This window comes from Emys orbicularis, chromosome 9 (assembly GCF_028017835.1).
Source record: "Emys orbicularis isolate rEmyOrb1 chromosome 9, rEmyOrb1.hap1, whole genome shotgun sequence".
NCBI classification, from domain to species: Eukaryota; Metazoa; Chordata; order Testudines; family Emydidae; genus Emys; species Emys orbicularis.
This window is the reverse complement of record NC_088691.1, coordinates 29,818,254-29,832,967: the sequence shown is the minus strand read 5'-3', so window position 1 is coordinate 29,832,967 and position 14,714 is coordinate 29,818,254. Positions and strand designations below refer to the sequence as shown.

The window sequence follows — 14,714 nt, the reverse complement described above, 5'->3', positions numbered from 1 at the left end:
GAATCCTCCTAAATAAGCACAATAAGAGGAGCATTCAGCACACTTATAACTTAAATCTTACCTTTTTTAGTTGTTTTCAGGTGTGTGATGTCCAGATTCACTGTGGATTGCCAGCTCCCAATTCATGTGATATCTCAGCATGCACTATGCTGGTGATACCACACCCACCAAAGAAGCCCATAGGGATGAAATTAGGGCAATATAAGTCCCATGGTTTTACAATTTTGCAAAGTTTTCTAAAGTTCAATATGTTTACTTTATATACCATATGGTACAATATAGGAAATATATATTAAAATATTTTAGCAAACTATGCAACACTGTATTGTAATATACTAAAAAGGAGGTGGTGGTGGAACATTACCTTACCCCTAAAGGCCAGCTCCAGTGTTGTTCTTTGGTGGGTATGAGGTCCCCCGCATAGTGCATACAGGGCCAACACATAGACCAGAAGCTGGCAATCCCCTGTGGGTCTGAATATCGCAAACCTGAAAAACAAACAAACAAAAAAGTATGTTTTAAGTTACAAGTGTGCCAGTTGTCCCATTTACCCTGGTTATCTAGTGTGTACAGTATACAGATTAAAATCTCATTTTGTTTGTTTTAAGTAATCTAAAAGAAGGTTATATTTAAAACAAACTTTCTATCTTAACTTCTAAATGTCCTTTTTTTTTTTTGGTGACATTAACGTGTCCTATTGGGCCATTTTAAGTCTCCAGAAACTGTGATTTGACATATCCAATATGCCATGGCTTGATTTGTAAGTATATTAAGAATTGAGTTTTCAACCTTATGATTTTTTACCTGATATGCTCATAATGCTTCCTTTAATGTAAGAAGTTAAATTCATCTGCACAAAACAAAACAGATCAATGGTGACAAACTTCTAGTGAAAACTTTGACTATTACAAAGTTTTCTGTGCATATCAACTTCTGAGCAAAAAGATCAGACTATACTTATTAGTTTCCAGGTAACATTTACCATTAAAATAAAGATTTTTCCTTATAAATTTGTAGCATAGCCAAAGGAGATACAATCTTAAAATGGTGTAAACTACATTTAAGCAGTATTAACACTGTAACACAAAGCGACAAGATAAGGTAATTTTGAAATAAAGCTCCAAGCTTTAACCCAGCTTTTTGTCCCAGAACACTGTATACTGTAGGGGTTCCCAAACTGTGTTCCACAGAGCACTTAGTGGTGATCCATGAAGAGCTAGCAGGTCATATGATATAAGACCTCTTTGTTTCAAGATGTTACACTTCATTAAAAGACAGCTTTACAAATATTATAAATACTTTTCTAAGATTATGGTTCCATATAAACAATTGCTGTTGTTGACAAAGGATGTTATGCGTTCATGAATCAGAAAAATGTCCATGCGATAATCTCTCTGTTCAGATGTGGTCCACACTACAAAAAAGTTTGAAAACCCTGGTAATATATCATGGGGAATCATAGCATACAATTATATTCCTTTAATATATGTTGCATATTTAACTATACAGTAAAACATCTATACTAATCCGAGGTTTCAAACTCCTGGCTCACTAGACATATTTATCTGTCTCAGCATGACAGAGTCAGATTCTGAAGAATACAAGTTCTCATTTTCTTTAAGGAAACAAAAAGAACCATTATCTAGCTGTAAAGATTTACATATTATCTTCAGAAGCATAACCAATTCAGCACCATCTTATAAAACCTGAAAAAACAGCTCCATAGGACTGATTCTGCAAGGTGATGAGAACTCTGGTCCCAATCAAGCAAAACATTTAAGTACATGCTTAACTTTACGATTAATTTTAAAGTTAGCATATACTTTGTTGCACCAGAACTGGAATGCTCAGCACATTACAGGATCAAGCCCCATAAGTGGTGAGAACTGTCCTACTGGTCTAAATGAGATGATGACTTTAAAGCCTAATAATGACTCTTCAGAAAACCAGATTTTCTTATAACTCAGGTTGCAATTGTGTTTACTCAGACCATGATGTGCCTAAAACACAGTCACAACAACTACCATCAAGTTATAGTTATCTACCTTAGAAGGAATTCCAAAGATGACTTTACTTACAATTACAAGGATGCAGTTGGAAATATCGCAGTTACAGAACACAACTCATCATAAGTACTCTGTTAGAAAGGAGGAATTCTTTCAGTGAAAACAACTGAGCATTATAATGGTGTTCCTTTACTCATAAAACATACACAGGAATACCACTGCTGTAGAAAGTTTGATTTGCTTTCATAATGGTTTCTTTGTGTTCTTGTTCAAAAACCCTCACTAGTTTAAGTGACATATTTAAAGTGCCCTTGCATGCAGCACATGACATTACATTAAGGACAGACTGATGAAAACTGTAGCTCTGTCTCTCCCACAATTTTGGAAAAAAAGCTAAACATGTAATACTTCTAAAAATGTTTTGGAAAACAGCATCACAGCCATGTTTCAAAATGTAGACTTGATAAGACATATCTGAATACAGTGATTTGTATTTATCCTGAAAATTTTAAAAAAAAAGCAGTTTATTGAAAATAGATCTCTGAAGTTTTGACACACTTGGCATTCCCATCATTTATTGAGATGGGTTGCTACCAGCTATATAAAATGCTTATTGGACAATCAAAACCTATTCTGGCCTAGTCAAATTTCACTAGCTGTAATTCCGAAAAGTTTTCACTGACAGATATTTTGTATACCAATTAACCTACATGGAAGTCCTGTGGGTGAGAGTGAAAACTGGTACCAGACATCCAATTGTCAATATCATTTAATTGTAGAAAAAAAGGATTATTTGCCTAGTCTGCAGTTTTCCCACAGTTGCTCTCACTCAGCCAGCTGTACCCTAATTGCAGGTAGCTAATAATCTATGTGCACTTCCCACAGTGCAATATAGGGCAAGAAGCCAGTTTTCATTTTCAGCCTCAGATCAGAGGTGTCAGTCAATAAATGCATATTTTTTTTAAGTTTAGTTCAGACCAGGCAGTGGTACATACAACAAACTGGCTACTATCTTTTTATTTTGTCAGACAAATGTATGGCCTTTAATGTTTTTATGTTAGCCAATGTGGTCAGGGACACAACTCCATATTCTGGGTGTCCCTAAACCTCTGACTACCAGAAGATGGGACTGGATGACAGGGGAATTACCCCATTCTGTTCATTCCTCTGACACTGGCCACTATCAGAAGACAGGATTATTGGTCTAGATGGGCCACTGGTCTGATCCAGTATGGCCATTCTTACATTATGTTATTTTTTCTAGCTTGATGCTTTTGATGAAACTCGAAAAATGCTATTTTCTGCACATATTTCCATAATTTGATAATTATGTTTTTTTAAATTTACTGTATCACTGCAAGGTTAATTTTTTTTTAAACACTCATTGTTCAGAAATTACACACACACGAAAAATCTAACTCTTGGCACCAAGTAATTAATGTGGCAAGAGACTGTTCTTTCAGAGAGTTCAGGTGCACAGGTTAGCAAGATTTCAGTTTTAATAACTTCTCCCTACTGGACCACTTCTAGTTGAAATAATCTCCTATTTATATCTACCTTTATTTCACTTACAAGATATCATTAAGTAGTCTTCAGAAGTGCTCTTGCCATCATCATCATCTTCAGTTTTTATTGTAACCGTAGAACCAGGAACAGTACTGGCTGCTTGAATCACAGTTTCTGTATCTGAATTAGTTACAAGAACTTCTTCTGAAACCATTGTGGGTGAGTTAGCTCCTGACACAGAGTCTTGCACCACATGTTCCAAATGTCCATCAGGACCCGTAACAAGGTCAGCCACAAAAACCTGATCAGGAACTCTAACAGTTTCCGTTATTAGATCAGAAGTCAAAACATGATCACTGGTATCTAAAGCTTCTTCAATAGCAACATCAGCTTCCAACACAGACTCAGGAACAATTACACCTTCTGTTACAACATCAGTTTCAGTGATGATATCTGGTCCTTGGACAACTTCAGCAGCTAAGCCATGATCAAGAGTTATCCCGTCATCCGTGACAACATCAGAAACTAATACAGCTTCAGGGACTGATACAACAATATGGTCGCCATCAATATGAGCAGTGCCAGCCATTCCAGCCACTGTGAAACAATTGTGAATGAGAGAAAATGTTAACATTCACACTACTGTATCACATGTACTGTATCTAAGAAATATAACTAAGGTACAAGCTATGCATAGAAGAGTGCTCCCTTGCCTTCTAACAAATTTCATTACATTTTACATACCTCCAGATAAGAATGAACACCATCTTGTAATAGTCTATGATTTTAAAATTAAACAAAACAAAAGCACAAAAAAACCCAAATCTTTCTTTAAAAGAAACATTAGGTCAAATCTGCCCCCCAATTTAGATTTAATAAAGCTGAGATTTAAAAACCAAAAGGTCAGTAGATGATTCCATTATATGTATTCTAAAAAAGCTAAAACATTTTTCTATTATGCTAGCAACTTGAACGCTGCATTATTTTGTTAGTGCAACAGAGCCCGAAAAGCAAAGCTGACTAAACAGCATGAAGCTGGGTGGCTTTGCTGTGACACAAGATAACAGTTTCTTTAAACATATCAAAAACTGTAGAGTTCAAACTGTCAAAAATATCACTTGTTTTACTTGCGTATCAAATTATGCCAGAGGTTTCAATTATTCACTCTAGTAAATATTAACAATTTTCCTTTCTAGGAAACATAGCCGACAGGGATCTGGGCTGCAAGAGAAGCCATGTTAGAAATATCCAATTATTTAAAGCCTAAATAAAAACAATAATTTTAATCTTTATGGATAAAATATTCAAGAACATAAGCCCTTTTAAAATGAAGGTGGTAAATAATATTTTCCATTTTTATTGTAATTAATTTGGCACAGTCAAAGGACTTATGCCATTAATACTAGCTCTGCAGAATGGTCCTCCCCATACAAATAATAATACACCTCTACCCCGATATAACGTGACCCGATATAATACGAATTCGGCTATAACGCGGTAAAGCAGCGCTCCGGGGGGGCAGGGCTGCGTGTTTTGGCGGATCAAAGCAAGTTCAATATAATACGGTTTCACCTATAATGCGGTAAGATTTTTTGGCTCCCGAGGACAGCGTTATATCGGGGTAGAGGTGGAATAAAAAAAAACCTGTATTGATAGATGGCAGAGTTAGGGACCTGCAGGTCCAGGAGAGAGTCAAGACTGCCCACTGTACCATTCCTTTCAAATACCTAAGGCTGGTGCAGTCACTATTATCTTACTTTTGCCCTGTCTACATGAGAAAACAGTAGCAAATTAACTAAATTAGTTTAGAAACTGCTTTAGTTAAATCAATGCAACATCTTGGATGGACATTCATTTCAATTTAGGAGCTTCTGAACATAATTACACAGGCATGCATGCAGGGGGAATTCAGGACAGCAGCCAGCGGGGAGGCCATAAGAACATGGATCTAAAGCAGGGGTGGGCAAATTACGGCCCACGGGCTGCATCCAGCCCTCCAGACATTTTAATCCGGCGCTCGAACTCCCACCGGCTTGCCCCATTCCGGCACTTCAGCTGGGGAGCGGAGTCGGGGGCTTGCCCCACTCTGCGCGGCTCCCGGAAGCAGCAGCACGTCCCCCCTCTGGCTCCTACACATAGGGGCAGCCAGGGATCTCCGCACGCTGCCCCCGCCCCAAGCGCTGCCTCCGCAGCTCCCATTAGTCGGGGTCTGCAGTCAATGGGAGCTGCAGGGGTAGCACCTGCGGACAGGACAGCATGCGGAATCGCCTGGCCGTGCCTCTGTATAGGAGCTGGAGGGGGGACATGCCGCTGCTTCTGGGAGCTGCTTAAGGTAAGTGCCGCCTGGAGCCTGCACCACTGACCCCCTCACATGCCCCAACCCCGTTCCCCAGCCCTGATCCCCCTCCCGCCTTCCGAACCACTCCATCCCAGGCCAGAGCAACCTCCTGCACCCCCAACCTCTCAGCCCCAACCCAGAGCCCGCACCCCCAGCTGGAGACCTCCTGCCTCCCCCCTGCACTCCAACCCCCAATTTTGTGAGCTTGCCATACAATTTTCATACCCAGATGTGGCCTTCAGGCCAAAGAGTTTGCCCACCCCTGATCTAAAGGGACTCAAGCTTTTATGCGCCAGGAAGGCCTAAGATGTAATGTGGAAGCCCAAGATCTAAGAGATTTTCGTACAGATCGCTGGCCATTCATGGAGCACAGAGGCCTTGTCTATTCCACAAGGGGGAGAAAGGCTAAATCCTGTCCCTCTACCATCCTAACAGATCAGAAGGAAACAGCAATTTTTGAGCACACAAGAAAAAAACGGTCACACTGCCTTTTAAGATAAAGATCTTGTTGAACCACCCTCTCTGTTTAAGGATCTCATACTGTAAGCTACTGAAAGCCTTGATTACCATTTAATCAATGAGGATTGAGGGTACTCAGCGCTACAGAGGAGGCGTTCAGAACTTTTTACAAACTGCCCCTTAGTCAACTCACTGAAGTTCTACTTCATCCAGAATTAATGCTGCAATTTTAAAAATTGATGCAGACTTTTTCCAACATCAGCAACTAAAGTGTACACTGATAAAAGTGGGAATTCAAATATGGATAGCTTGTTTCCTGAGGACTGCCTCTGTATGGCACTGTGAAGACAAAATTAAATACATACTAAATATTATTATAAACTGTTAATTAACCTTACATTTGAGCATGAGCTACATTCAATGATGTAGAAAATATGTTTTATTTAAAAGATCTCTCCCATTTTATGCATTAGTGTTTAAAAATAAAATGTTTTACCAAAATCTTGCATAATCATAGTGTGAGGCATTTTGGACTCTTGTGTCTGCAATCCAAGACTTCCACCACCTGGATCCATAGTCAGCTAAGCTCTTTCACAAATAGCTGTGAAAACAAAATTGTAACTTATATTAAATGCATATTACATTAATGTTGGTTTAGCGCTACTGGACTAAAGTCTGATTCACTCTGTATAAGTCCATGCGTGCAGACATGGAAATGTGTCCCTGAAAAGCTGAAGGAAAAAAAAATAAATAAAAGATGCTACCTTACACAATTCACTGTCATATCGTTTTACAATCCTGTATTAGATCTCAATCCTGCAAACACATCCATGAGTAGCCTGATAAAGTCAAAAAGGACAAAATGAGCAAAATTAAGCAAGTGCAAGTATTTGCTGGACTGGATCTTAGTTACAAAAACAAACGAGTAAAAACTATGTGATGCACTGGTTAGGTTACAACTTGTAAGGATTTACCTAGAATGTGCTACTAGAACATCCTTAACACTCAGAACTCCAGACAGACACATAGCTTTACCCCAAGGGGTACTAATTGAGCCCAAACTTTTTGTATCTCTGTTCGGAGTAGAATATAAAAATATGCTCTGAAATTCTCTCCATAGCATGACTAATGACAGCTCATTAAAATGTCAAAAGCACTACTGACAATAGCAACCAATTATGTGCCAAGTATTAGTTAGCAACTGAAGACAGTTACCTAGATCCTATTAGACACACAAAAATCTGTTATGAAGCAGTTTGAGTTGCTACAAATACAACTTACCTACCCACAAAAATAAGGAAATCAAAGGTAAGCCACCTAACAACACACATTCAACCCACAAGCACACACTTTAACATTACAACTGCAATATACTACAGATCATGCACCAAAACCTGAACTCTGCCCCATTTCCATCCTTCTGTACATACTTTTTACCTGATTATTTCTTCCCTTCCCCAACACTAGTACATGTAGACAGCTGGTGTAGCAAAAGGTAGTGATGAGAGAGGGTAGTCTGGGAAAGGGTTGTGGCTGTAAAGGCAGTTAAAGGGGAGGATGGAAGCTCACATCCCAGGTGGAATCCTAGTTTAAGTTATCAGGGCATGGTCTGTGGCATATTGTAATTGTAATAATAGTAAGGTGGAGCAGAGGTCTGTACTGTAGGAGACTTTTTATATCTTTGCTTTTGAGAGTTTGCCAAGTAGGTTATGTGCGCTTCACAAAATTTTTTATATACAGATGCTCCCCGGGTTACGCAAACCAGACTTACGGAAATCCGCACTTACGGAAAAAGTTCCGTAAGCTTTTTTTTTTTTGGGGGGGGGGGGAGGGGGCGTAATTGTTGGAGATACGTTCCCGACTTACACAAAATTCGACTTATGCAAGGCGTTCCAGAAAGGAACGCTTGCGTAAGTCAGGGAGCGTCTGTATAACTTTCTTAGGGATTTTTTAAAATAAAAATCTGTCAGTCGCTGCACATTAACCCTTTTCTTGTAGAATAAAATCTGACAAAAGTGTAGCTCCTATGGGTTTGTTTTCATTGCTTTGTTAGCTGGAGGTATACCGTATAACTCAAGTTTTGCCCCTAACCCGACTTCTGTCCACAAAGAAAATATCTAGCTGGAGTTAAGTGGTGCTTTAAGACAGTGGTCTCCAAACTTTTTTGATCACGCACCCCTTCAGTAAAAATTTTTTGAGCATGCACCCCCTGCCGCGCCAAAGCAAAAAAAAAAAAAAAAAAAAAAAAAGCCGCTTGGACTCCCGCCCGAACTGCCGAAGCAAAAGGAAAAAAAAAAAAAGGGCTCCTCCTGCCGCGCACCCCCAAGGATCCTCTTGCGCGCACCCCACTTTGGAGACTACTGCCTTTAAGATGTAAACTAACTCATCCATCAGAGATGTGGGAGGGGATTGGAGAGGGGCTGCATGAGGGGTTGAAGTTCAAATGGTGATGAAGTTGGAGCTAGTAATGCTGTGGAAATGAAGTTATAACAGCTCAATGGCTAATCCAACTACCCCGCTAATTCAATCATTCTGTGCTGCTAATCAAATCACTCTGCATAGTGTTGTTTTGCAGTGTGGTCACTCTCACTCCAGCTTGCTAGCTCCAATGGAGTAACTCTAGTGTACCAACTAGAGCTAACTATTTAGCTGTTGCAGGGAAGACAGTAAGTTATTAACACGAATAGTAGCCGAACAGGCATTATTATTTTTATTTGAATTGCAATAGTGTCTAGCCCCAGTTGTGGACCAGGATCCCATTGTGCCAGGCGCCATACAAACAGAACAAAAAGACAGACTGAAAGTTCATATAGGCAGGGACTAAGGGTATGGCTACACTTGCAGATGTAGAGCACTTTGAGTTAAACCAGCCTTCGGAGAGTGCACTAGGGAAAGCGCTGCAGTCTGTCCACACTGAGAGCTGAAAGTGCACTGGCGTGGCCACATTTGCAGCACTTGCAGCTGCATTGGGAGCAGTGCATTATGGGCAGCTATCCCAGCATTCAAGTGGCTGCAACGTGCTTTTCAAATGGGGGGGTGGAGTGGAGTGTGACAGGGAGTGTGTTGTGTGTATGTGTGGGGGGGGAAGAGTGGGTTTTTGGGGTGCTGAGAGTGTGACAGCATGCTATCTTGTAAGTTCAGACCCCTCTGCCTCCCCCGCCTCTCTCTCACTCACTCAAAGCCAACAGTAGCTGTTTATTTTTTCTTTCGGACCAGATAAGCAGCAGGCACTCCAAAAGGGCACTTCCGCATTCCTCTCGAGTTCACAACAGAGACAAGAGAGGCCACTTCAGTTAAGGGGATTATGGGACGTTTCCGGAGGTCAATCAGAGCGTAGTAACGTAACTTCTCGTTTATACTGGAGCTGCAGCGTCTCACCCAATACGCATCAGATGTGCATCAGACGTTATCCCTCTCGGGGAGGTGGAGTACCAGAAGTGCTCTAGCCAGGGAGTCAGAGCGCTCTACGTGCCTTGCCAGTGTGGACGGGGAATGAGTTAGAGCGCTCTGGGCAGCTTTATTGCGGTATAACGTGCAAGTGTAGCCAAGGCCTTAGTATAAGACAAGGGACAACAGATGGATACAAACAGATGGGTGAGCACAAGGCAACAATAACACAATATAGGTCAGGGTGGGGGTCAGGGTCCCCCCAAGTCTCTGCTTCAGGTCCTTATACTGTCTTTTCTCCTGCCCTGCCCCCCCGCCCTCCCCACCTCCGGCAGACACCCAAGGGAGTCTTGGAGCATACGAACAAACAAGAAAAGTCCTCTCCCTTTTTTCCTCCCTTATGGGGGAAGGGAGCCTGTGGGAATTTTTAAAAAAGCAAGGGTGACCTGGAACTCAGGCAGTCTTCCTGGGTCAGACCTTTTGGCTTAGCCTACACAGGGTCCACCTCCAGCCCCTCCTCTAGGGCCTGCTGCTTGGAGGCTGGTTCATGCAGCTTTGGGAGCAGTGAGCCTTGTTGCTGTCTCCTCAGCAGGCCTGTCTGGATGGTGGGGGTTGGGGAGGGAACCTTCCTGTGGCAGGTTTTCCCTTTTAAGCTCCCACCCCCAGATAGAACAAGCTTTGCAGCTGTGCTTTGCTGCCATTGAACAGGCCCAGAGGAGCTCCTTAGTCCCCTCTATCAGTGTGTGGGTGTGCCCCTTCATAGTTAGCATGACAGGCAATGGTCTCAGCGCACCAATAGCCAACCCATTATTAAGTTTTTTGTAGGCCTTGTGTCAAAAGGAGTTTTAAGAAGAATTATAAAGGAGAAAAATGAGTTAGTTTTGCAGATGTTTATAGAGTGCTTCTCCCAACCATGAGGAGCAGCATGGGAGAAAGCACAAAGGTGTCTGAAAATTAAACAAGTGAGCTATGGAGGCTGACATCATGGGCTCGTCAGAGGTGGGAGTCAACATTTTGATACTGAATGAAAGATAAGTAGGGTGAGGATAGGTCATAAAAGACCATGAAAATGAAGACAAGTTTGATATAATAAAGAGGGAACAAGTGAAGTGATGCAAAGAGAGGGTGACATGGTCAAAGTGACAGGCTAGAAAAATGATCTTTGAAACAGCATTCTGAACGGATATCAGCGGGGCAAGATTGCATTTGCCAACGTCAGAGAAAAGGATGTCACAATAATTGAGAGAGGAGATTATGAGAATCTGGACAAAAGTTTTAGCTGTGGATAAATAGGGAAGACTGTATCTTAGAGAAGTTAAGCATAAAGAATATGCAAAACTTAGACATAGCCTGGAGGCGAGTACCAAAGGAGAGGGCCTAGTTGAAGATACTCTTGCCCATAACCTGGGGTTTGAGTAGTGGTGATGAAAGGGAGGATTAAGAGCTGTTTTAGCCGCTTAGAGCTTGAGCTGACAACTAGATGCATACAAAAAATTTTGGCAATGGTTAGGTCACTAGTCTGCTAATACCACTATCTATCATGATGACCAATTCTGTCTCATCATTTTCTTGTACTTTCCTGTCGGTCTGTTATAGTTAGATTATAAACTATTGGGGGGGAAAGGCCCATCTTTATGCATCACCTAGCACAATGGGATTCTGATTCGTGACTACAGCTCCTAGGTGCTACAATAATATATCTAAATAACAGACATCTTCTCTGACAGTGGCCCTGGGTTCAGATGCTTCAGAGGAAAGTGTAAGAACCCTTCTGTAGGCAGATCAGAAAATCTGCCTCCCACATTAGGTCTCCAATAATAAGAGACTGGTTTAGGCACTGATGCATAACCTTTAATATCTCTTCCAAAATTATAATTAATTGTAACAACTCTGGATATTATCTATACAAATGTCCAATCCCTTTTGAATATTGCTAAATTCCTAGCCTCAATGATTTCCTATGTCATTTTTTCCACAGTCTAACTATATGTTGTGTAAAGCAGCACTGGTTTTGAATTTCCCACCTTTTAACTGAATGTCCCCTTGTTCTTGTGTTCTGACACAGGGAGAAAAACATTCTTGATCTACATTCTTTATTTTATATACTTTTATCATGTCCTCTCTCAATCCCCCTCCTAAGTAAATAATCCCAATCTCTTCAATCTCGATTTATAATTTTTTCATGCCCTTGATCATTTTTCTTGCCTGTCTCTGACCCCCACTCAATTCTGCAGTATCTTTTTGAGATGGGGTGACCAGTATTGCAAAGTATTCCAGATGAGACTGCACCACTGATTTATACAAAAGGCATTATAATATTTTCTGTATTATTCCCTATCCCATTCCTAAGGCATCTTGTTTGCTTTGTTGACCACAACTGCACATTGAGGAGCTCTTCATAGAGCTGTCTATAATGACACCCAGAGTCCTCTTTTGAGCTGATTCAGTTAATTTAGAATCCTGTAAGCTGTACGAATAGTTTAAATTTGCACATTTACCTAGCTTGTTTTAGATCTCTGGAATTCCTCGCCATCTTCTCTGATTAACCTAAATAAGTTGGTGTTGTCTACAAATTTTCTATCTCACTACTCAACACTACACACTTTTAAACACATAGGTATATTTGATAGCCTTCAATCCTCTGAAACAATGGCTGTTTTTAATGAGAGAATTCATATTTTTGTTAGTGGCTCAGCTACTTAATACTTAAAATTCTGCAGATCATTTGGGTCTGATGATTTGCTGCTTTTTAAATTATCAATTTCCTCCAGGCACCTCCTTCTTCCAACATCTTAATCTCCAATAGCACCTCACATTTATTCCCAGAAAAGAACTAGTCTGGGGTAGGTATCTTCCCAACATTCCTGGCACTGAAGATAGATGCAGAGAAATCATTTAGCTTCTCAGCGAAATCTTCATTTTCTTTAAATGCTTCCTTTAGCTCCTGGTGATCCAGCAGACCCATCAAATTTTTTTGCAGACTTTCTGCCTCCAATGCACTTAAAGAATCTCTTTGTTCTTACACCTTTAACGGTCTGTTCTTTGAAATCCATTTCGGCCCTTCTATTTTCCCATCTATTGCCTGCTGCAGTTTGTGTTCCTGTCTATTGGTTTCACTAAGGTCAGATTTTCAAATTTTGAAGGATTATGTTTGGCTCAAATAGGCTCACAAATTGTTTAATGTAGCTATATTGCAGGGGTGGCCAAACTTACTGACCCTCCGAGCTGCTACTACAATCTTCAGAAGTTTGAGAGCCAGGCCATGCCTGCAGCCTTGTGGGAAGTGCCTGCTGGGACTCGGGGCTTCAGTCTCATGGGAGGCACCTGCCAGAGTTCGGGACTTCTGGATCTCAAAAAAATATTACACAATCTTAAATTTGGACTTTATTTGGAAAACAAATTTAATGGTTTAAGTTCAAAAAGATGATAGCAACTACAAGCCCCTGATGCCATTGATTCAACTCAGAGGTATTTCACTTATCCACCATGTACAGTGGATTTTTATTCAGGTCAGGACAAAAAGCAATAACCATAAGCTGCCTGTATTCACTTCCAAGGCCCTTCAGGATCAATCCCCACGCTCTCTCTCTCTCTCATTCACTATCAATGCCCACTTCTAATCTACCCATGATGCCAGCATCCATTTCTCCTTATAACATTTTCAAACAACCCCCTTGTGCTTTCTCCACTGCTGACATATACTTGAGAGATGTTCACCATTAGCATCCACAAAGCTACCTCATTATTCACCTTCAAGTCCCTTCTCAAATCTCCTTTGCTGTGAAGCCTACAAAAAGCTTGAGAATGGTTTTAGTGTGTTGAGACCACAGCCTATCAGTGCTGACTCCTTCTACTCTGTCTGTCTGTATTCATCTGTTGATTTAGACTGTACACTGCTTGGGGCAGGGATGGTCTTTTTGTTCTGTCTCTACAGCACCTAGCACAACAGGGTCCTGATCCATGACTAGGGCTCCTAGATACTATAGTAATGCAAATAATAAATAATTTGGCTAGCACCCATTTGAAACATATTGCAGAAACTGAGCAGATGTAGTCCAAGTTAGGAACATTTTAAGGACTTCAAGACGGGGCCTCTGTGGGCATGGATATCTGAAATCTTATGACTGAAGTCTCTCTTACTTTTTGAGGACAGGATCTCATTTGAATGCTATGTTGTCATTCCTGAAATTTATTCTTGGGCCAATGACAATAATGATCCTGCTTAGTAATCTGATTCCACAGCATTTTGTGTGCACCACAACCTCAGTATTAGATTAGGTACTTTTTTGCCCACAATGCCTCCTGGATCCAGATACTAAGGGGAAAGGCAATTGGGCAGTAGGCTTCTAGCCTACTCCTCTAGTACCATACTGGAAAACTTCCTCCAGAACAGCAGTATCATGGGTAGGACAACTGTTGTAGTCAGGGGCCCCAATACTACCTCACTGGACGCAGAAACTACCTTCACAATCCTGTGATATCCATATACTCCACCCTTTCTGAACTTTTGCTGATGGAAGTGTTTGGCTGTAAGGGACTTTGATGGAGAGGCAGGAGGCTTCAGAAGCCCAGTGACTTCACTACTGTCCATTATGGGTGTTTGTTTTAAAGGTAATCTAACTGGAGGACAGGTGGTAACTCCTGGTCCTTGAGAAGGGTTATCACCTAATTACAAAGTTCAGTAACAGCTGAGTTATAAATATACAAATAATCACAGGCAAAAATCTTAAAAACCACCATAATCAGAAGCTATCAAGTTGTGCAGTACTAAAGAGAGTTTACTTACCAATAACTTGGGATATGTCTACACTGCCCATGTTACAGCGCAGCCGCGGCAGTGCTGTGACACGGGCAGTGTAGTCCCATTTTATCACGGGGGGGGGGGGGCTCTCCTGGCAACAAAAAATAACCACCCCGAATGAGGGTGGTAGCTTTATCGCTGATAAAGTGCTGTCTATACTGGCGCTTTTCAGTACTAAAACTTTGGTCGCTTAGGGGGGTGTTTTTTCACACCCATG

The 14,714-nt window shown here is 41.1% G+C and overlaps 1 protein-coding gene across 2 annotated transcripts in view; it reads right to left on the bottom strand.

Moving 5' to 3' along the window:
* ZNF711 (zinc finger protein 711) overlaps positions 1–14,714 on the bottom strand; it is a 38,081-nt gene that overhangs the window by 11,686 nt on the left and 11,681 nt on the right. Inside the window, exons 2-3 of one of the 2 annotated variants that reach the window (XM_065410315.1) lie at positions 6,806–6,910; positions 3,579–4,109 (exon numbers count right to left, since the gene is read on the bottom strand). In XM_065410315.1, the coding sequence (XP_065266387.1) occupies positions 3,579–4,109; positions 6,806–6,884 (610 nt within the window). In that variant the 5' untranslated portion in view covers positions 6,885–6,910. Of the gene's footprint in view, positions 1–3,578; positions 4,110–6,805; positions 6,911–14,714 lie in introns of those variants that run through there. The other variant, XM_065410316.1, reaches the window with a different exon arrangement.